The sequence below is a fragment of the Schistocerca gregaria genome, chromosome 6 (genome assembly GCF_023897955.1).
Source record: "Schistocerca gregaria isolate iqSchGreg1 chromosome 6, iqSchGreg1.2, whole genome shotgun sequence".
Classification (NCBI taxonomy): domain Eukaryota; kingdom Metazoa; phylum Arthropoda; class Insecta; order Orthoptera; family Acrididae; genus Schistocerca; species Schistocerca gregaria.
Window position 1 is genome coordinate 520940104 of NC_064925.1, and position 23938 is coordinate 520964041.

General features: G+C 39.3%; 1 protein-coding gene across 1 annotated transcript in view; it reads left to right on the forward strand.

The window, feature by feature from the left end:
- The window catches only part of LOC126278001 (uncharacterized), a 79561-nt gene that overhangs the window by 26369 nt on the left and 29254 nt on the right, over positions 1-23938 (forward strand). The window contains exon 3 of the mRNA XM_049977691.1: positions 10922-10999. Coding sequence (XP_049833648.1) covers positions 10922-10999 — 78 coding nt within the window. The remainder of the gene's footprint in view (positions 1-10921; positions 11000-23938) is intronic.

Here is a 23938-nt window from a genome sequence, read left to right on the forward strand (position 1 = left end):
ATGTGGACCAGAGAGATGGAAAAAACTGAGCAAAAAAGGAGAGGAGTGGGGAAAGATGGGTGGGTGCATTGGCAGAGGGTAACAAACAAAGAGTATAGTAGACACGAATGGGGAGGAGATGATAGGACAGAGGGGGTGGAAACTGTTGGGTGGAGGGTGTGGTACAGTGCATTACCGTAGGTTAATTCTGGGATAATTATGTGAGTGGATAATGTGCTGTAAGGATGACTCCCATCTGCACAGTTCAGAAAAGCTGGTGGTGGAGGGAAGGATCCAGATGGCTTGGGTAGTGAAGAAACCAATGGAAATCAAGGATGTTATGTCCAGCTGCATGTTGTGCCACAGGATGATCTACTTTGCTCTTGGCCTTCATCCTGGTGGACTGTTGGTTGGTAGTCATTGGTAAATGACATGGCTGCTTTTACAGGTGGCCCAATCCCAGCCCCTGATGGGGTTGGATGAATCTGATACAGGAGTGGAATAGGAAGTGCTTGGTGGGTAGATTGGACAGGTGTTGCGTTTGGGTCTTCCACAGGGATATGATCCTTGTTGCAAGGCGTTGGAATTGGGAGTGGCATAGGGATGGACTAGGGTATTGTGGAGGTTGGGTGGGCGATGGAACACCAGGATCACGGGTAGGATATCCATTTCATGGCATGGTGATAAGTAATCAAAGCTCTGGGGAAGGATTTGGTTCAGTTGTTCCAGTTTGGGGTGGTATTGTGTGACAAAGGGGGCATTCGTTTGTGGCAGGTTCTTGGGGTTGATGGGAGGATTGGGGGTGTAAGGGGAATTGGCATGGGAGATCTGTTTGCAGACTAGGTCTGGGGGTAATGTCTGTCTTTGAAGGTCTTAGTGAAACCCTGTGCGTACTAGGCAAGCCAGGCTGTATGGGGGTTATTTTTTGATGTGAAAGAGATGACAGCTGTTAGAATGCAGGTACTATCGGTGGTTTAATATGGACAGAGGTACATATGGAGCCATCAGAGAGGAGGAGCTCAATGTCTAGGATGAGGGCACGCTGGGTTGATGGGTGTGCTATGGATTTGTTTGTATACCTTCCCTTCAAAGGAGAAGTAGTTATGAGTTAGGATAAAGTTATTAAGATGTATGAGGAATGAGGTAGTTGGTTTGGAGCCTGAAGGATGGTGGGAAGGGTAGTATTCAGTAGCGGTAAGATCATGGGCATGAGGGATGTAGATGTATAAAGAGGTGGTTGATGCCATAGTGACGAGTATGAATCCAGGAGTAAAAGGGATGGGGATGGTGCTGAATCACTAAAGGATGTGGTTGGTATTTTTGATGTGGAAGGTTAGATTACTTGCTGTTGGTTGAAGTTGTTGGTTAATGAGGGCTGAAATTCTTTCAATGGGGGCACAACGGGGTGTCCAGGATTTTTGGGTTTGTTGATTTTGGGGAGCATGTAGAAGGTGGGTGTGCAGGGTGGCACAGGGGCGAGAAGGGAAGTTGATGCAGGGAAGAGGTTCTGGAAAGGGCCCAAGGCTTTAAGTGGGGGATTGGAAGTTGTGTTGGACTTCAGGGATGAGATCACTCTGGCAGAGTGTATAGATGGAGGAGTCAGATAATTGATGGAGGCCTTTCACCACATAGTCACTGCGATTCATAACAACATTGATGGAACCTATGTCTGTAGATAGGTTGAAGAAGTCAGGATAGGTTGAAGAAGACAGGATTAGTTTTAAGGTTGTGTATGGCTATTCTTTCTTCTTATGAAAGTTTAGTGTTCTGGGGAAGGGACCTGGGGAAGGATGATGAGGCTAAGTCAGAAGTAAGGAATTCCTTGAAGGTGACCCAGCAAGGGGTTGTTAGGTGGTGTGGGAGTGGAGGATCACGATTGTATGGTGGGAGTGGAGGATCACGATTGGATGGTGGTATGAACTGGGAGAGGCAGGATGCAGTATTGGAATTAGGTTGGCTTTGGTTGAAAGGACTGGCAGCAAAAAGGTTTATCCATTGCAGCGATCTGGAGAAGAAGAGTAGGTTTTTGACAAGGGAGTTTTGGGGGATGTGGCAAAGTAGGTGATGTGTGGGGTGGGTGAGGAAGAACACTGTGGGTAAGACAGGGATTTGGAATGAGGTGCCCAAAGGTGGCAGTAGGATGGTAGCAGGTCAGATAACTTATAGAAGTGGTGTCTGAAATGCGCCTCCAGGTGCTGGAGTGGAAGGGATTCAATTTCAGAGATACAGTGTAAGAAGCAAAGATTGCACAGTAGCAGTATCTTGCAGAAAGAGCAGAGGTGGTTGTGGAATGACTGTGCCATGGAAATGTGTTTTTGCAGTACCAGGTTTATGAGGGCCAGGGACTGGCGGAATCTGAGAAGGCGAGGGTCACTGTGAAAGGAGAAGTGGGCTCCAAAGAAAGAAATTTTTATTGTTAGGTCATTTGAGCGGTTCCATGGTTTAGGGAGCATTGAAGAAATGGGATGTGAGACTGGGTTTTAGGCAGGAAAGCTGATACATTTCTAAACTGGTGCAGAAAGATAGAGCAGAGGTCTGTTATGACAGTAATGGTGTAAAGGAAACAGGAATGATGCAGAAAAGGGTAAAATAGGTCTTGATGGTTGTGAGAGGAGATGGATAAGAGAAAAGATGCATAAAACTTGCGTAGACATGCAAAAAGATGCAGATGCTTGCTTGTGTGAATGAATGGTGTGTGTTTCTCTTTTTCTCATGGAGGCTGTGGCTGAAAGCTTATGTGTAAGTGTCCTTTAATTGTGCCTGTCTGGAACTTAGCATGTTATCTGTACCGTCAGTAGCCATCTATTAATTATTAATTTAAAAATACATTCATGAAAATGCAAAGTTCCCTTTTAGTGCTAAGACATTAGCAAATATTTGCTTCTGGAGCCGAGCTCTGCTCCGGAACCCCTAGAGTTTTCCCGTGTTGTTATTGCTGATGTGAATGTTTCATTTGAACAGTTTTTATTTTGTGTTTTATTTTTTCACGTGTATCCTGTCTTATTAAATCCATGACCGTGCTTTGTTCTATCGGTATTATTGTTACTGTCTGTTTGACCATGCTTTATTCTTTCGGTATTATTGTTACTGTCTGTTTAATTTTTCTTGGCCACTTATTAGAATTATTTTCAGGTAGCCATCTGTTAGGCAATTTTTGTACTGTGTGTATTTGTTCAATATATTCTGATAAAATTGATATCTTTCCCCAGTTGTTACCAAGCAAATTTTCCTTTACTCTCCAAGGTAACCTACCCATTACCACCTCTAATAAATGTTCCTTTCTGATTGGATCATCTCTGTATTTTGATTAATTCAGATGCCATTCTACAAAATATGTATATCCTTTCCAGTTAATATTATGTGGCTTAAAACTAAGTTATTTCTTCTGTAATCCTTCACTCCAGCACTTGGATTCAAAGGGTGCCTCGAAATTATTGTAAGTTGTAAAGCCTACTAATAGTTGTGTATCCCTTTGTGCCGCATCCCCATTAAGGTGGTGTACAACAAAAAAGGTTTATTTTTGTCACCCCCAGCCTCTGGTAACAGACCTTTAAATGCCTTGAGAAACAATACTGAGTGTACTGCTTGCAGTGGAGTAAAAGATGGAAATTTATGGTTAACCCTTTATCATATACAGTAGAAAAATCATCACAGTTATGGTATTATACATTACGTTTAACTAATAAATCCTCTAATTCTTTTTGTAACTGCCTTCTTGCAAATTCAAAGTTTAGTTAATTATTATTTAGTAAATCTTGGGTATTATACCTTTTATCTCCATTGTTACTTAATGTTGATCCTATACCTGCTTGCACAGTAGTTAGTGAGGACAGTAAATTAACTTATCTTAAGTCACTGTTTCTATCTGTCCTCTTCCTATTTGATCATCCCATGGTAGCCTCTGATTTTCCCAATCATGGTTCTATTTCATTTCTAATTACAGAAATTGTCTCAACATTTTTGTCTGTGACTCTTTCTACATAAATCTTTGTATCTAACAGTTCTTTTCTAATACCTTCATTCCATTCAGTAACTTGTCTTGTATCTAAATGTTCTACTTAACTGTCTAGTCTTTCTTCCTCTAATTCTAATTGTTCTACATGTTTAAATCCCATTTCTAATCTCTTTCTAGTCTATCCAACCTTCCATTTAATAGAGAACTTATCTTGACCACTATTTTATCTGTTTTAGAAGATCTGCTATCTATTTGAGAGAATTTGTCATCTGAGTATATTTTTCTTTCTTGTATGTCAATAACTCCTGCATTTTTTGTCCCATATTAGAAAATATTTTGTTCACGTTTGTTGGTTACTGTAAGATCATCTGCATCATTATTTCCAAAGCAATGCTTCCCTATATGAGAATCATTGTATCAGTCTCTGAACAAAATTGATGGGCACAGAAATTGGCAAGCCCATGTACTGTGGAGTTGACAAAATCAAAATTGAAGAATGAATGAATGGAGGAATGTGTTGGCAAGCCCATGTATTGCGGAGTTAACTACATTAAAATTGGAGCATGAATGAATGGAGGAATGTGCTCTTCACAGATGAATCTTGCTTTAGTTAGCAAAATGATGATCATTGCTTATTACTCTATAGAGAACAAGGTAGGTGATATAACTCCAGGAACGTCGTGGAAAGAGACCAGTCTGGTGATTATTCTGTCATGCTGTGGTGAGACATGGTGAATGGCTGTATGGAGCTGCACATCTTCATTGGTGATTGGAGGAATTCTGTGAATGCTTAGAAGTACAGAGGGGGGATATTGCTAACACATGTTCACCTTTTCAGAGGTATAGTTGGTCCTGACTTCCTCTTTGTTTACTTATCTATATTTACATAAATACTCCGCAAGCCACTGTACGGTGCGTGGCAGAGGGTCCCAGTACTACTACTACTACTACTACTACTACTACTACTACTACTAATTTCCTTTTCTGTCCCACTCGCAGACAGAGCAAGAGAAAAACGACTTTCTATATTCCTCCGTATGAGCCCTAATTACTCATATCTTATTTTCATGGTCCTTACACGAAATGTTTGTTGGTGACAATGGGATCATTATGCAGTCAGCTTCAAATGCTGCTTCTTAAATTTTCTCATTGGTGTTCCTCGAAAAGAACTCAGTCTTCCCTCCAGGGATTTCCAGTTGAGTTACCAAAGAATCTCCGTAACACTTCTGTGTTGTTCGAACCTACTGGTAACAAATCTAGCAGCCTGCCTCTGAATTGCTTTGACGTTCTCCTTTAATCTGATCTGAGACGGATGCTCAACATTCAGCAGTACTCAGAATAAAACACACTAGTGTCCTATTGCAGTCTCCTTTACAAATGAATTGCCCATTCACATCGAGCTGCTCTTGTAGATGAATTTCTTGAAGGTGAAGATATCTATTGCATTGAAAGGTCAGTCAGGTCCCTGGATTTGAATCCTATAGAACATGCATGGGATTCATTAAGGAGGCAAGTTGCAACCCGTCAATCTCCACCAAGGACACTTAACAGACCTCCGCATTTCTCTTGCTGAGTAGTGGGGTCGTCTGACGAGAGAGCTCTTGAACCATCTCGTAGAGAGCATGGTTCCTCTAGCAATATATTCGTGCTGTATATTTTGCAGTTCCAAGGGAGAGACTCATTGGCTTACCAAGAGTTCTCCCCAGTACATTCCCCTGCAGTGAAACCATTTGCTGCAGCTCTTAAAATGTATCCCATTACTCACTTCCAGGCAGCTCCTACCCTTTCCACTGATTATCAGATAAAATAATTCTAGCAAAGAAAAATAAATAAAAAATAAAAAGAAATTCAGAAATGTAATGGTCAGTATTATTTTCTTTGGGTTTTCTGTTTCCTGTGAACACGGCTTTTACAACTTTTAAAGTTGTATGCTTACTGCCTCTAAAGTTTTGAAAGTTGCTGCTACAAATTGTTTAACTATTCTGTGATATTAAGTAATCATACAGCCTGGCAAAAAAGTTAAGCACCCAGAAGAAATGAGTTACAGTTCTCTGTGACAGGTAGTACAGCCACCAGAGTGCATTTGTATAGTTTGTTTTCAGTGTTGTTGCCAGGCCTGAGAGGGTGTATAAGGGACATTAACAGTGTCAGATGTTGACTGATAACTGTGGAGGACCATGGAGGTGCTGGGTATTCATGGGACAGTGTTACTAGCACGAAACAAGAATTTCAGTAGAGGCCTCAGTATACATTTTCAGATGCCCAGCTGCTCAAATCATACAATGTAAGGATTTTTGGGGTATTTGCCTGCAACTATTTGACTGTAACAGTGGTCCATTGTTGGACTGCATGGTTACATTATGACAGGTACACTCCTTGTCAAGGTTCCATTACAAGGAAGACCACAGGGGTATTGTGTACCTGGCACATCATAATCCCTTCATATCTGTGCCTGTCATCCAAGAACTAGTAATGGACTCCCTGCAATGTTCTGTGTCATCCAGCACCGTTGGTTGGAGTTTAGCTACAGCGGGAGTTGGAAATTAGTGTCCCTCGTGTAGGCTGCCCTCCGTTGTGTCAGCTACTGTGGGTATCAGCACCAACACAAAAAAGGAAGGAGAGAAGTTGCAATGACCGGCAGCAGGAATCCAAAACTGATGTGGACATTAAACTTTCAAGTGTATACAGTACTTTATTTCTAAAAAGAATCTAAATATAACTTAACTTGAGATGCTGCTTGTGGCTCTTACAAGCAATTACTGTTTACTATTACTACTCACAGAACGCATGCTAAGTAAGGTCTCCCTATTACTTAGTACTGATGTCCTCAATGTCTGTGATCGAACTGGGGCCAACCAGCAATGGGCGGCTGGTGAAATCAGCATTGATGGGGTGCTGAGCTTTGTCTTCTGGGAGGTGTGATGGCCCGCTCTTTACATTGCATGGCGGTTGGCACCTTCTCGATGCCGTTTCGTGGTGCTAGACTGGTGGTGTGCAGTCACCACAACACAACACACCACCACAACAGAAATGGCTGCATTTGGAATGGTGCTGTGACTGGGATGTATGGACCGCTAATGAATTGTGTCACATTGTGCTCAACAGTGAATTGCAACCCTGACAGCACAAAGGTATAACGTGGACATCCTGGGTCCTCATGCCACATCTCACACGATGGTATTGTGGTGCCATTTTTCAACAGGGCAATCCTCATCCACATGTGACTTGTCTGTACAAACTGTCTGTATTATGTTGTGTAACTCCTGTGGTCAGCAACATCTCCAGACCAGCCACTGATTGAACATGTGTGAGACCAACACATACATTGACTCTGTCTCATTGCCAATACCCAGGATACTGAGGACCAGTTACAGCATTTGTGAGCCACATTGTCTTAGGAGAGGGTACAATGCCTTTATGGCACCCTTCCCAACAGAACCAGTGTGTCCAGGTCAGAGAGGGTGCAAGTCATTTACATCTACATCTGCATGATAATTCTGCAGTTCACAATTAAGTGTATGGCAGAGGTTTCATCAAACCACCTTTAAGCTGCTTGTCTACTGTTCCACTCTCAAAAAATGTGCAGGAAAAATGAACACTTAAATCTTTCCATGTGAGCTCTGATTTTTCCTATTTTATTATAGTGGTCATTTCTCCCTGTGTAGGGCATCAACAAAATATTTTCACACTCTGAAGAGAAAGTTGGTTATTGAAATTTCATGAGAAGGTCCTGCCACATTGAAAAATGCCTTTGTTTTAATGACTGTCACTAAATTCGTGTATCATACTGATAAGTGGACTAATACTGCCAGGTTCTTTCTAAAGTTGACTTAATTTTGTAATTTTTGAAATAATGTCACAAACCCTTTCAACCTGTGAAGTTTTATTTTGATCTCATCTCCCCTTTTTTCTCAGGCAATGTTCTTCAGCCACAAACAGCTGAGCAATTATCAGTGATGAGTATACCATGGGAAATGCACACTTAAGAGCTATACCAGCACAAAAGACTGTGGATTTGTGTTCTCTCTGTCATTTCATCATATGTTGCTGTGAATGTGCAAAACAATTATTTGAATTACTATAAGCTTGCACAAAAACAATATTAGAATTCCCCCCAGCCAACTTGTATTTTGCTTCTGCATGAAGGAATATACTAAGGCACTGAATGATGTAGTAATCAGTACAAACACAAGTAACCACGTAGTACAGTAAGGCACAGACTAACAGTGAAGTATACATTTGTCATATAAATATTAGTGTGTCCGAGGGCCTGACACTGTGTCTTATATAAGGCTGTTTTGCACCTGGCACAGTGCTTGCTGCGCTGTCTGCGCCGATGTGCGGCGGCCTCTTTAGGTCAGCCGTGGAGGCACAGGCTGTTTAATTATGCGTACTCACAGTATAGCTCTGTTGTCTGTTTTTTCTGCTTTCAGTCATTGCATGAATGTAAATTTTGTGCAAATTTTTTCCTTCTGTATCAGTTCCCAGAAAGGAGAAAAAATCTGCAGGCATCAGTATCATCTGCAAATAATCTTAGAGAGCTATTGACATTAACTAACTTGTTGTGTGTCTTATAGTTGTCACAGTGTTGTAATTGTATCGTGATGTTTTAAGTTTGCAGCTGATTGACATTGGAATTTTGCCATAATATTTCAGCTAACAACCAAATAGCCAGTCTCAGTTGAGTTTTATGCCTGCTATTTATCAAAGTGCATTACTGTGTTAATTTTAATCGGTGCAGTAGTGCCAACATACAAATCTTGATTACCTGATCCCCTATGTATGCCTGCTGTGGCATGTCAGCAAATCTTTACAGGTGTTGCTGATGCACAACCTCTGTTAAATTGGTGCTGTTATGGAGTTGAAGTTCATCAATCAATTTAATTGTCACTGGGCGTTACTAAGCATATGCTGCTGTCACGGAGAGTGGAATAAAGGGCTTACTGGGTTGCATTCCTTATCAAATTGAAATTGATTGTGATTTAATATAGTCTGCCATGTGTATCTCCACAAATTCCATAACAGTTGAATCCTAAATTAATTACTTAATTTCATGATTTTTCCCCCTTTGAGAGCACACTTGTCATTGTATGGCGTGTTTCACATCATATTTCTTCTAATGTTTATGGGGAAGAGATATAATAGCTTCTTCAGTAGCACAGGTGATAACCACTCATGTGCATATGTGCGAAGGCGCACATTTGTCGGACCACACAGTTGACACAGATGTTCATGGTACTTCAGTGTCACACTCACCATGAGCCGACAAACCAGTTAGCCATATCTGAACACTGCTTCACTCCAGAATGCATCTTCCACTTTGCGGAGTAAAACTTTATGCTGGGCTTATATTCGAACCCAGAGCCATGCTTTTGTGGGTAGTGCTCCTACCGAATGAGCTGTCCAGCCACAACTCATGGCTCACACACTTAGCTTTTGGGGGTGCAGTTGTTAAGACATCTGTGCGATATGTCAGGTAGAAGATGTTATTGTTCTGAATGGCAGTTTTCAAATTGGTGAAATGTGAAACTCGGTGATTTCTTTAACCTCATTCAAACATAGTATTTCATGCTCAGTGACAGTTAATTTATCCTCAAGCTTTAACTCTCTGAGCATGCAATTTGATGAAAGGTGCTTATGCAGCAATACTGTACTAATGCTCTGCTGAGCAGGTTATTGAGCTCTCACCTTTCTTCTATTAATTTGTCAATATTTTGTATTGTGAATGCCAAAGATCCTAATGTATGCCTATATTACTTTCCAATGGTAAGTCACCAAGTAGGAAATATACCAGCTTCATCCTCCTAAAAAATTCTTTATCGATTCCTCTGATGGAATACTTTATTAATTAAACAGTAGTGTAGACCACGTTGACTCAGTAAATTTAAAAATGTGTGACAACTATGAAGTTACCTTATGGTATAAAGGAATGGAAATTTTAATACCCCGATGTATGTGAATTTAAGAACTAGGACCACATGCTTAAGTTTACTTACTACTTTTTAGGTTTGGGAATCTTGGATTAAGGTTTAAATGTTACAGCATGTTACCCGATACTATACCAGCTCTTTTGACCACAGTAAGTAGCTGAATGCTATGGCCTCTAATTGATTTGTGGGCAGCAAAACAGCCATGTGAAGTATGTAGTTATCACATCTGCTGTTCATCCTAAGAACTGTTTCAACAACTGATTTGTCAATAATGTTAAATGCTTCAAAAATAGACTTGTTGTCAACTGCTACTTATTACTTTACTTTGAGTAAGTCAAGCTCCACTTGCAAATGTCATGTTTGATGATATTATTATTATTGTTGTTGTTGTTATTACAATTACCACTACTGCTGCTGTTGCAGTTGCTACAAATTCTGTTGATAAAACATTGCTGTATAAAGTTAACAGCTACAGAGTGTAATTTTTCTTGCGGTCATTAGTGTTGGTGTAGTACAGACTCTATATTGTGACAGTTGGCAGTGGTCGTAAACAAACCAGAACTTATGCTGCCCAAGAAAAGAGGAGTGGTGTGAGAGAACAAGCCCTCCCCCCTTCTTGCAGGGCTGACAGCCTATGTCCATGCTCTGTGCTGTTGTGGAAACAGAAGTAACATTTGGTCATAAGGATCACTAAATCCTTCAGATGTTTTTGAGAATTGTACTTGAACCCCATGATAGAGCAGGATTAGTCTCTTCAGTTCTTTCAAAATGAAAACAGAAAACAACAAGCAGTGCACAATCCAAACCAAAGTGGCATTCACAAAGCATTCGGTAACGACTACGTTACAGTTTTTTTCTGAGTTTGGCAACGTCAGAAATGTTGTAGTTAAGGCCCAACATTTACCCCTCCTTACACTACCATAGTTCAAAAATCCCCAGCCTAAAACTCCCACATTAAAGTGTCTGCATAATAATTTACCAAAATAATTCCAATAATTTACCCAACTAATCTCAGTGAACTATTAAGTTTCATTTTCTTTCTTCTGTTTTATTTCAGGATGATGACGATACTAGTGACGATGAAATAGTGCCAAGTGCTATAGTGGAGCCCATCCTGCTGAAACCTGATTCAGCTGTGAGTAACATTCTAGGATAGAAAAAAAAGTTCTGTATTGATTAAATGTTACTCTTGTAATTCTGGATTTCATTGTCTTCTTTCTTTCTGTGTGACATACTTATGGGGCATTTGCGAATCACTCTAGTTAAAAGACAGTTCCTTGTTAATTTAAAAATGGCACACAGAATTGAAACTTAACCCTCCAGGTACGCGTGACGCGAACATGTGCAGTTTAGCACTGCTATTTGCAGACAAGTTTGTAGCGCTCCCGATTAACGCAGTGCATGTAATTTCTGCTCTGTTTGCGTGCCAGAAGTCACAGTATTCGTGACAAATACTTTTCTGTTGTCCTGTAAAATTGTAGGCTGCTATTTTCCCATCAATTTTTTTCTGTTGCTGTGGAAGGCCATCTGCTGTTAAAGTGTTTATTAGTAGAATATCTTGAGGAATCATTGTATCAGTAATATGATAGAATGTAGATGATTTCTGAGTTTCACAGAATGTGTTAGGCTTTGTGTTTAGAAAGACAGAGGTGTTCAGAGTTTTGTATTGATAAGAGAATGCAGAATGCGTCACTTTCTCTTATTGTTGCTTTTTCAAGGGGGTAATACCTGCCTGTGTAAAACCGATTGCATAAAAGGTATATCAGCTATCCATTGCTTAGTATTTTCTGCTTGTATGGGTTCCGTGTAGAATCATAATGAATGAAGTCAATGAAATTGTTCAACATATAGTGCAGATTCTGAGTCGGAGATAGGCACAGCAAAAAAACTGTCACAAATAAAGCTTTCAGACAGTAAGGCGTTTGTCAAAAATAGATGACACACGCGCGCGCACACACACACACACACACACACACACACACACACACACACACACACACACACACAACTCCCACACACTACTGCAGTTTCAGTTAACTGAAACCACACTGCGAGCAGCAGCACCAGTGCATGATGGAAGTGGCGACTGAGTGGGGATAAGGAGGAGGCTGGGGGAGGAGGGGAAGGGATAGTAGGGTTTCATTCCGTCCTGGATTTTCTGTTGTTTGAAATTGTTCAACTGTGATATAGGCCTACACTGAAGTGACAGAAGTCATGGGATTCCTGTAATATTGTGTTGGACCTCCTTTTGCCTGGCGTAGTGCAGCAACTGGATGTGACATGGACTCAATAAGATGTTGGAAGTCCCCTGCGGAACTATTGAGCCATGCTGCTTCTATAGCTGTCAGTAATTGTAAAAATGTTGCTGGTGCATTATGTTGTGCAAGAACTGACCTCAAGATTATGTCCCATAAATGTGCGATGGGATTCATAATCAGTGATCTGGGTGGCCAAAACATTCGCTCGAAATATCCAGAATGTTCTTCAAACCAATCGTGAACAATTGTGGCCCAGTGACGTGGTATATTGTCATCCGTAAAAATTATATCATTGTTTGGGACAAATAGTTTCCAAGTAGCAAGTGACCAAACACAAGCCTTTCAGTTGTGGTGGGTTCAGTTGGGCCAGAGGACCAAGTCCATTCCATGTAAACACAGTCCACACCATTATGGAGCCACCACCAACTTGCACTCTCAGACCCTACCATCAGCTCTTACCAACTGATATCTGGACACATCTGTCCAGGCCATGCTTCTCCTGCTATGTAAGGTCTAACCGACATGTTCATGAGCCCAAGATCTTGTGCTGTTAGCAAAAGCAGTCGCATCAGTCAACTGCTGCCGTAGCCCATTAAAGCAGAAATTCACTGCACTGTCACAATAAATACATTTGTTGTATGTCCCACATTTATTTCTGCAGTTGTTTCATGCATTGTTGCTTCTCTGTTAGCTCTGACAACTCTGCGCAAATGCCGTTGCTCTTGGTCATTAAGTGAAAGCTGTTGGCCACTGAGCTGTTCATGGTGAGAGGTAATGCTTAAAATTAGTTATTTTTGACACATTCTTAACACGACAGATCTCAAAGTATTGAATTCCCTAATGTTTTCCAAAATGGCAGGTCTTGTGTGTCTAGCACCAACTACCATTCCTCAATCAAAGTCTGTAAATTCTATTTGTGCGGCCATAATCAGCCCGGAAACCGTTTTACATGAATCATCTAAGTATAAATGACAGCTCTGCCAATGCACTGCTCATTTATATCTTGTGTAGGCAATATTACTGTTATCTGTATACATGCATATCACTGTCCCATGACTTTTGTCATCTCATTGTACACACTTAAGTGTTTGGCATAAGCATATTCCAAGGTTGCTTAAGAAAATGCCACTGGGAGGCTTCAAGAAAAGCATAATGCTTCGTAAGTAGACATAATTCTAGTACGTGCTAAGAATGTAATAATCAGCCTTACAGAGCTCTGTTGTGATAAAATTGCAGTAGCCTTTTGGACTTTAAATACATGTTTAGATGTAGGTGTAACCTAATATTATATAATGCTTAATGGTCTTCACAACAAAGCATATATATTAAACACAATATATGCAGTGTTTAACTCGTAATTGAAAGAAGAAAATTTATAATTTTTTGACAGGGAATTTTATGTATTCACCCTCTGTTAAATTATATTCTGGACAGAGTAGCATAATTACATTTGATCGTAGTTTACAAGGTGATAGATAGTAACCAGTCCATACTGTGTAAGTTATGTGATTTTTTTTTTTTTTTGTAATTTTGTTCACCCTTTCTTTCATTACTGCAGTTTTCTCTTAAAGTATCCAACACAATGACATGTGCATTGTACTTTGGTGTATATGATACATATGTTTTATTTTCATGCTATTTTTTTGCTGTTATTGTATTAGCTGCATGATGTGTTCTCACATGGCGTGTGGAAAAGCAGGTAGAGTTGTACCATTACATGTATTTGGTTTCAGACTGCAGGGATCTATGCTCCAGTATGTCACAACTTAATGTTATGGAGTGAGTTTCAACATCCCATAATGTTTGACAGTAACTGTTGAAATTGCAGTCACAGTAAATAAAATTTTTAATAGCCAGTTGCAGAATACGTTTCATTCAGTAGGCTGAGGACCCACTTTTCATCAAAAGTACTGTTAAGATAGCTGAATACTAATGCTTTATTATGATATTTAAGAAAATACCTGTGCATACTGTCATTCCATCGACTGAAATATAGTATGAGTGATACAGTAGACAGATTGGGTTAAGTTAGTTATGTCAGGTTAGACTGGATGTGTTGAGCAACAGTGCCAATTGAATGGTAGTGTGTGTGTGTGTGTGTGTGTGTGTGTGTGTGTGTGTGTGTGCGCGTACGTACGTATGATGTTCTGAGAAAATCATATAAAAGTGATCTTGAGGGAGCAGTACTCTAAAAGTCCAACTGCCACTTATTTATCCTCATTGCGATGAACACTTCTTTGAGAGAAAACTGTGGTGTCTCAAAATGAAAAGAAATGTCACTGGGCTTCAGTGAAATATGCTACACAAACATTGTTTCATTCTGAGTAGATTCAGTTAAAATAAAGGCCTGAACTTCATCCTATTGCCATTCTGGAGTTAGTGACTTGAAAGCTCTCATCAACATCACATGTCCATCCAGGTGAAGTATAAGCCTATTGTGCATTTACTGTGTTCAAAAATTCTGAAGAGCAATGGATTGCTTTGTCTGTGTTTACAACCGTGTCTGCTGAACTGTACGCCATTTTTCCCATTTTTAATGGATTCAGCAACATATTATTGATGGCAGCTACATGATAATTTTTTGGGATAGGCATGACTGCCACATAACCATTCACGAGGCTTTTATTTAAAGTGAGAAACATCTGGATACATTTTTGGCATCAGATTCTGAACTGTAGTCACTGCAATGCACAACCTGATTGCAATAGCTGGCATGTCATCTGTTTCTGGGTAAGAACCATTTAGCAGTTAGAGCAGAAAGTGTACAAGTTGACCAGCTTCTATTTTGACCCTTCCTGATCTACTTTCATAGTTTTGGTAAGTTTGAGTCTATTAACTGAGGACCCCACAGTAGTTCTCTGTCTGTACACATTCATTTCACTAACCTGCATTCTTCCCTGCAACAGTGGCAAAGTTTAGTGCTATACAAGAGCTTCAGTAATCAATGTTCTTAAAAGGACAGGATTGTAAGGAATGACCAGATTTTGGTGAGACCTACTACATCTATGCTTACAGTGAAACCAACTTTGTCTGGGGAATGTTTTCTACACTGTGTAAAGCCATCATCTCATCACAGTATTTATTTGGAGCCTATTGAACAGTCGACATTGCGCAGACATCTTATTTAATTTTCATACTTTTCAATTACCAAATATGGCGAAGTGTGGTATAAGACTGCTAATCCCTGGGTTTGAGTTTCAGTTCTCAGTTGCTCCTAGTATTGTTTCTGTTTCTCATCACGTATTTTGCACTCGAAATGTTTTGTGCTGTGGTTCCAGGTTCCTTGTAAACTGTAGGTTCATCTGTAACTGGTTGGAAAAGTCGGGTCTAAAGTTAGAGATAAATAAGGGAATGTCTAAAACAGTGTGTTATTCAAACCAATCTTTAGGTAACATTTTACAAATTTCACACTTCAACATTGTATGAAGTTCTCTAGTTAGTATTCTAACAAATATGTGAAAGTAAGAAAGTGTCCCTGAACAATTATTCTTTACCTAAGAAATTTTTCTATTTTAGTTTTGTTTGTGCTCTTATGGAAACATGCTTCTTAACCATTTCTAAACAAATTTGTCTATGACTGCTTTGTAAAGAGCAGTTGATGAAATATGAAGCTAGTATTTGTGTTTGGAGCACTGCCATTGTGGGAGCACAAACCTCTTTCTTTCACCTAGTAACTTCTTATAACCTCAGAAAAAAAGTGCGAGAAGTAATAAGATTTCTTTTGGTGCAGAACGTTGCAACAGTAGCCACTCATCATCAGTTGTGTACTGTATACAGTCCAAATGTTATAAGTGAAAGTGTTGTACAACAGAGGGTCCAGTTTTTAAAAGTGGTAGAATAAACATTCATGATGAAGAGATGAGTGCTAGGCCTTCTTTTGTGAGGGACAATTGTGTCAAACAGATTGATGAGACAGTTCGTGAAAATCGAAGATTCACCATCTTGAACTTTCTGAACAATTCTCACAGATTTCTCATACGGTTTTATTTGAGATTGTCATTGACAGCCGTAATACTATTAGATATTGTTGGGATAGCAAATCTAAGACACTTATTGACTATGTCTTAAAAGGCAAATTAATTTGGGAAAAAGTAGGGAACACCAAAGTTAATCCAAGTGATGTTTGGATAGTGATTACAGGTTACTAGTAGCTGATCTAAATTATAAAACTAAAAGAGTGACTGATGTACAAAGATGCCTAAAATTAAGGAATGGGAGCTGAAAGAAAAAGAAAATAAGAAAAGTTTTCAAAAGTTAGTAGCAAAAAATTTCCAAGAATTGAGACTGGTAGTGTGGACGAATCATGGAACCTGTTTAGCACAGCAATAGTCAGTACTGCTGTGCAAATATGCGTCAAAACAAAGGGGAAAGTAAAAGGGAAAGAAATCAGTTGGCAGAACGGTAAGAGTAAAAGATACAATTACAGAACACAGTATGGCAAAGAAAAACATGGAGATTGAAAAACGAGATCAGAACCAAGGGCTGTTGCTGAAAGATGTGCACAGGGTGACAACACCAAAGCAGGAATACTGACAGAAGAAACTCCAAGTAAAGAGAGTAGTGAAAGAAAAAAAGGAGAAGAGTTGGAAAATATTCACGCAGAAACAAGAGGATGACAGCATGGGGAAGCAAAAATGGTTATATGAGTTGTTGAAAAGCAAAAGATCTGACAGAAAAGTTAAAAAAAGCAATTGAAACAGAGGATGGGGATCGAGAACATGGAAGACATCAGGGAAGCAATGAAGATTTATTTTGAAGTCTTATTAAATGGGGAAAATGGATGAGAAAGTGACACCGAAGTCATTGAGGTAGAAGAAGAACAGCATCCGATTTATTGGCCAGAAACTGAAAATGCCCTGAAACAGATGAAAGATGGGAAGTTGGCAGGAGAGATGAGCTGACAGCAGATTTGATTACGAGACAGATGGAATCCAAGGAATACAGTGGTTACATTGGATACTGGTGGTGATAGGGAAAGAGAACAAAAATGCTTGACAACTGGGAAAAGGGAATTGTTATACTGTTGTTTAAGGAAGGAAATAAAAAGAAGTGTATAAACTACTGAGGAATCACACTGCCTTAAGATAATGAAACAGATCATTGGAAAGAGACTGAGGAAAAGCTTAAAACATCACAAGTAACAGGGGAACATAGACTTAATTTTTTCCCTCTGTTCGTTAAATCAGAAGTCTTAGGAAAAAGGATAGTAGTGTTCCTGGATTTGGAAAAAGCATATGATAGGGTAGCAAGAGTTAAAAATGAAAAAAATAAGAATGCTTGAGAAAACATAATGTTCCTTATTCATTAATTGAAAAGGGAACCCTCCATACTGTAAATCACGAATTTTGATGCACTTCAAATGTCTTTTAGAGGCATTTACCCTGAGTACCTGGCTATCCGGTATTTTAGCGACTGGTCTTGGTTCTTGAGGAAATCGATTTTGAAGTTCATTGCACGCTTTGTATACTGGTAACATTACATATATTCCGAGCAAGTAGTGTAGTGGTAAAGGTTCACGGCTATTGTGCTGGAGGTACAGTGTTCGAATCCTGCTACTGTACTTTTCCTATTTCCCTTTTTTTTCAAAATCGACCGAATTTTTCAATTTTATTTCAAAGAATATCAACAAACAGTGTAAGGTGTGTGAAATTATAAAGATATATTCAGTATTAATTTTTTCAAATATTCATTCCGTTTGTTGTTTCCAGTTGGCGTTCCACATATTTGTACAACGGTCGCTTCCTGTATTACCTGAAATCGATCTCCGCTAATTATCGTCCCCTCTCCCATGAATGCCATTAGCCAATTGGGAACCCCAGCTCCTAGTTGCAGCCAGTGAGGATGTGAGTTGCATTCCTTTACGTTCGAATCTAACTACAGCATCAATTATTCGCAAAGCATCTCTAGTGCTGTGTGTTAGAAAAATTCTGTGAAATGGAAGAACCAGGTGTTTCTGCAGTAGTGCAGCCAGAAGAAGCTCCACATGTAGAGGAGTTGAACGAAGAATCAAAAAAACAAAATCACAAATGCCATTAAATAGGCTGAAAATCTACTCCGCGATTTGAATCTGGTAATGAATACACTGCCTAGAGTGATATATGCCAATTCTGTTGCAATTGGTGATGAGATATGTATCGCAATACAGGATCTCTTGGCCGAAAGACAGATCATTATTGATGATGAAATGATAGATTTCAATGGAGGAGATGAATTGGGAGAATATGATGCGGTAAGTTTTACTTTTTTATGAATATTTTCTCTTTCGGACAAATGAAAAAACAAAAAACCTCTTCACTTTACAGTGTATGGGGATAGAGGAAGATGGTGATTACGATCCCGAAGAGTTCATGCCAGAACCGGGATTATGTGCCTCTGTCCTACAAGGAAAGAAGCAGTCGCTCTTGCAGCAGCTCATCCTTAATGGAACCTGGAAAGACTGCAGTCTCAGTGTTTCTCGATTGAAACATAAACCGATACTACATTGATGGAAAGAGGATGTAAAAAGAGGTGGAACTCATCTCGATAAATGTAGAAACATTGATTGTGAGACTTATGAAAGGTTCTTCGAAGCGAGGCAGAATTTGGAACAGGTAAATCATATTGACATTAAATATATGTCGAGTGTATCATAAAAAAAGAGAATGGCTTGTGAAAATAATGAAAATTTTTTCCGAGATCAGGTGACAACGAGAACTCTATAGCAGTGGGTGAAGAACACTGCTCTTCCCTTTTTATCGGAAAGCTTCAATTTCGTGGCCTGCCATGCTTGGGTTGAGCGATTCAAGAAAAAACATAAGATTCGGCAAAGAAAAATTTCAAAGTTCTTCAGCTCTAAAGAATTTGCGACAATAGACGAGGTTTTAGCAGCTGCCGAACAATTCCCCATACAAACGAAAATACTTCTGTAGAATTTAAACCTTGACTTCATAATCAACATTGATCAAACTGGCTGCCAGGATGAGGCAACGTATAATAGACCACTTTCGGAAAAAGGACCAAAAACCATTCTTGTCCGAAAAAAAGATTTAAACAAGACTACTCATTCTTATACGGCCAGTATACCATAACAGCCTCAGGAAAGGAAAGGTGATCCCATATGTTTTTTTATGTTTTCAAGAACCATACAGAAAATTTGATCCTAACGTTCGAAAACGAGTAGATAAATTAACTGGGAAATACAGAATTGTAGTCGTGTCCTGTACAAAATCTGGGAACGAAACTGGTGTACGAAGAAGTTTCGCGTTCTGTAATTCTTCCATATGTGGGACAGAAATTTTTTTTGTACATTATCCATTCGTAAGGAGGGCAAACCGATTCAACGTTATACGATCACCTATTCACTGATGAAGGGGAAAGTGAGCACCTGCACCTTAAACGTGGTCCCACCAAAGTGCACTCCTTATTGCCAGCCCTGCGATGTTTATTTTTACTGACAGGTGAAAATCTTCACGAAGATTATTCAGAATGCTCCGGACTTGATGAAAGGCAATAGAATGATCGCTTCTAGGGAAGATTCGATAAAATTACATTCGCTAATCCTACATCAATTCAGCACACCTAATTTTGAAAGCATGATTAGATGCACATGGTTCATATCAAAATTAACGGATGAAAGAGAAATCTTTTTGAATGCAAAAAAATTGTGTTTCCCAGTATCACTCATGAAGAAACCGTGTACCTGCAAGATGGTTGCTTTCATAAAATGTGCATGATGCTGCGAAAATTTGTGCTTTGGTTGTTTCTTTCATAAGTATCACCCACAACATTGTTCTGGCACTTCAAGCAATGTGGACAATGAAAAATCAGATTTTGTAATATTGTATGACAGAAAAAATTAATAAGTGAATATATTTTTATAATTTTGAACACCTTACATTGTTTGTTGATATTCTTTAGAATAAAATTGAAAAATTCATTCGATTTTGGGGGGAAAAAGAGGGCCTGATCAGGATTCAAACACGGTAACTTCAGCGCTGTAGCCATGAACCTTTACTGCTGCGCTACCATGACTTGCTCGGAATATGTGTAATGTTACAGGTATACAAAGTATGCAATGAACTTCAAAATCCACATATTTGAAGCGCATCAAAATCTGTGATTACAGTATGGAGGGTCCCCCTTGTAAGACAAAGACAGGTTTTGGGTAACCCAGTTTGCTTTCCCCATACTCTTCATTATGCTTATAGATGCAGTCATGAAAGAAATCAAGAAAGTGGAAAATGAAGACCTCAGTGCTTTTGCTGATGATATCGCCATTTGGGAAGAGTTGGAAATGGGTATTGAGAGGCGACTGGTTTACTGGGATAAAAAGTTTAAAGAATTCAATCTGACTGTGAGTAATAGCAAGACATTGACAGTGAACATTAGTTGGACACCAACACCTTTTAACATAGTACTGAAGGAGAGAAGGTTGAATGTGTGAAAAATTTTAATTATCTGGGTAGTGTCATAACAAATGATGAAAGGGCCAAACTAGAAGTTTTAAACAAAGTAGCAAAAGGCTGTAGCTTCTTCCATCAAGTACAAAACCTAATCTGGGACAAGAGAGACCTCTAAGAGCTTAAGCAGACCATCTATAAAACCTGTCTCCTGGCAATCATGACATATAGTCTGGGGACCTAAGTCATAAATAATAACAAAAAACCACGAGAGACAGAGTCAAGAACAAGTACATAAGGAGGTACCTGTAAGTGACCTTGACAGTGGGGGAAAGAATGAGAGCTGTGAGGCTGAAATTATTAGGTCATGTGAAGCAAAGGCACCAGATTCAAACTACGCGTCAGTATTTGGAGATGGAGGTACTAGGAGAAAGACCGACTGGGTAGCCTAGAAGACATGTTCATACCAGATTAGTGAAGGTCTTAAGAGGAGAGAAGAAATGCGAAGGACTTAAGAGGAGAGGAGAAATGCGGAATGCAGTGGAGAGAGAAAATCTGTAGCCTACCAGGACAGAAATCAATGGAGGCATAGCATTCACCAAGTCCCTACTCAGCTCACTGAAAGGAAATCATGATGATTGTCTCCGATATCATAGGCTCTCAAAAGTTGTGTTCGGTGGGCACCAAAATTGCTCACAGAGTCCATAAAACTAAATGAATGATCTCTGTCTTAGAGTTAACTTTTACATTATGATGCGGAAGAAGATTTTTTGAAAAGAATTGTGACTGGTGGCGAAACTTGGCTGGCATGCATAAATCTCCTAGTGAAATAATAGTTGATGGCTTGGAGCCATACTAATTCTCCGTGCAAGCCATAAAAAGCCTACCGAACTTTGTCATTGAGGAAGGTTATGGCTGCAGTATTTTGGGACGCTGGTTGAATTTATGAAACATTGAACGACAATCACTTCGGATGACTACTGTGAAACTTTGAAGAAACTTAAGTAAGCCATACAAAACAACTTGTGCTGCCATCCAGTTTTGTGTTTTTGCATGACAGGGTTTGTCTTCACAGAGCATGAAAAACTCTAGAGATTTTGAAGCATTTCAAATTGGACATTTTTGATCATCCCGCGTATAGCCCTGACTTGCCACCAAGTGATTTTCAGCTCTTCTTTCAAACGAAGAAGTAGCTTGTGTTGGAGCACTTCAATGATGACAATGAACTTCAAAATGTGACAGATTTTCTGCGCAGTGTGGAAGAATTTTATGAAGAAGGAATTTTTAATAAGTTAATGAAATGCTATGACTAACACTTAAATTTAAGTGATGACTGTGTTGAAAAATAGCAATAGCATATCATAAATTTTTGTCCATGCACGTTTTTTATTTACTGCCAACTGGAGGTTACTTTCTAAACAGCCAACGTATGATAACTTGAATCACGCTTCCAATTATCAACTGAACTGTGTGCTCTATGTGTTAAGTTGCTATTAAGCAAGATATAAATTGTTAATGATCCTTAAACTATTAACACACACACCTTAAAACAATATAGAGGAATTACGAGCATGCTGAGCTTGTCTTTAAATTTTCAGTGACTTGAAAATGTTTGCAATATGGTGCAGTTACACCATTATGACAAAGACCATTTTCTTTGTGAAGCAACTGAGATCATGCCTAAGAATGAACCTTTCTGGCAGATTAAAACTGTGTGCCGGACCGAGACTCGAACTCGGGAGTCTCGGTCCAGCACACAGTTTTAATGTGCCATGAAGTTTCATATCAGCGCACACTCCGCTGTAGAGTGAAAATTTCATTCTAGAAACATCCCCCAGGCTGTGGCTAAGCCATGTCCTCGCAATATCCTTTCTTTCAGGAGTACTATTTCTGCAAGGTTGGCAGGAGAGCTTCTGTCAAGTTTGAAAGGTAGGAGACAGGGTACAGGCAGAAGTAAAGCTGTGAGGACGGGGCATGAATCTTGCTTGGGTAGCTCAGTTGGTAAAGCACTTGCTTGCGAAAAGAAAAGGTCCCGAGTTCGAGTCGCCGTCCGGCACACAGTTTTAATCTGCCAGGAACTTTCATATCAGCGCACACTCCGCTGTAGAGTGAAAATTTCATTCTATGCCTAAGAATGTTTAAACTGTGTGTAAGAGCCCCCATCATGAAACTGTGATGTACACAGTGTGCAAACAAAATGAGAATCTTAACACATATTCTTAGAGTTTTGATAGGCCATTAAATATAGTTCCATATTAAAGGCTACCTTTACTTGCAAAGCTTTGCCTATTAAACAAGGTATAGTCCTCATAAAAGACAGTGGCAAATGATGGTATCACTAGTTATTTCGGCTTTGATCACCAATAGTACACGGAATCTCAGAATTCAGTTGACTAACTTAAGCAATGTCAGGTTGCTACTTGTGTTCATTGCGAGACTCTTAGTATAAGAGAGTATTGGTAGATGTCAAGAAAACGGTTTTTACTGCAAGTTTTGTCTTTTATGCTTTGCAACCTGTAATTGAAAGTTACATTATTCTGAGCCTCTATCTGAATACTAAGCATGGACTGTTACAAAATAACTCGTGTGTCTAGGTCTTATGTGTGTAGTTCATTGACCCTTCACAAAAATAACTAGAAGAATAACAGAAGTGAATCAGTTACACTTACCTATTCATAGAAAAGTTGACAGTCGTTTCTCAAGCAGGCCTGGAATGGAAAAAAAAATCCGTGAATGCGTCAGATGTTACCCAAGGATGGCAGCAACAGTGTGATGCAGTGAATGCAGCAACAGTTCTCTGTGATAGTCTAGTGGTGGAGTGAAGAAGTTATTGTTGCAGGTCTCTGTATGTTAACTTATGAATTTGTCATGAGTGTCGCCTGTGTACAAATGTAAACCAGGTGAATTGAAGAAATGTAGCCATGATATTTTAGACCTGTCTGCCATGGAAATTTTAAATGGAAAAATAAGTATTATCAAGTCTAGAAAAGTATAAAAACAAACCCAAAGAAACCATGATAAGCAGGATTCATGGGTATCTTGGTAAAACACAAGATTGGCAGGCAATTTTTAGTGCTGAAATAGAAGAGTGTTCGTTTCTTCAGAATTTTGTAAAGCAAACGTGTGAACACACTTTTTGTTCTTAAATTTGCTTTCTATGTTACTCATAAAATTTGTATTAATATTTAACAATTATGCTATATTTATTTTTCAATTATTAATAAAATTTCAAAACAAATAAAGTCATCTTGGTGTAGCGGCACCACCGTTTAGAATAGGGAAAGTTAGTATTGTGCAGTATTCTAAGCACAAGTTAAGCCAGGTGTGGGCTGGATTGCAGTTAGTTATGCATACCAACTGTTGGGAAGTAGAATGGAGGCCACAGGGCCATTGAACCACTGAAAAGCATGAACGCAGCGGTTTGCATGGCTCAATTAA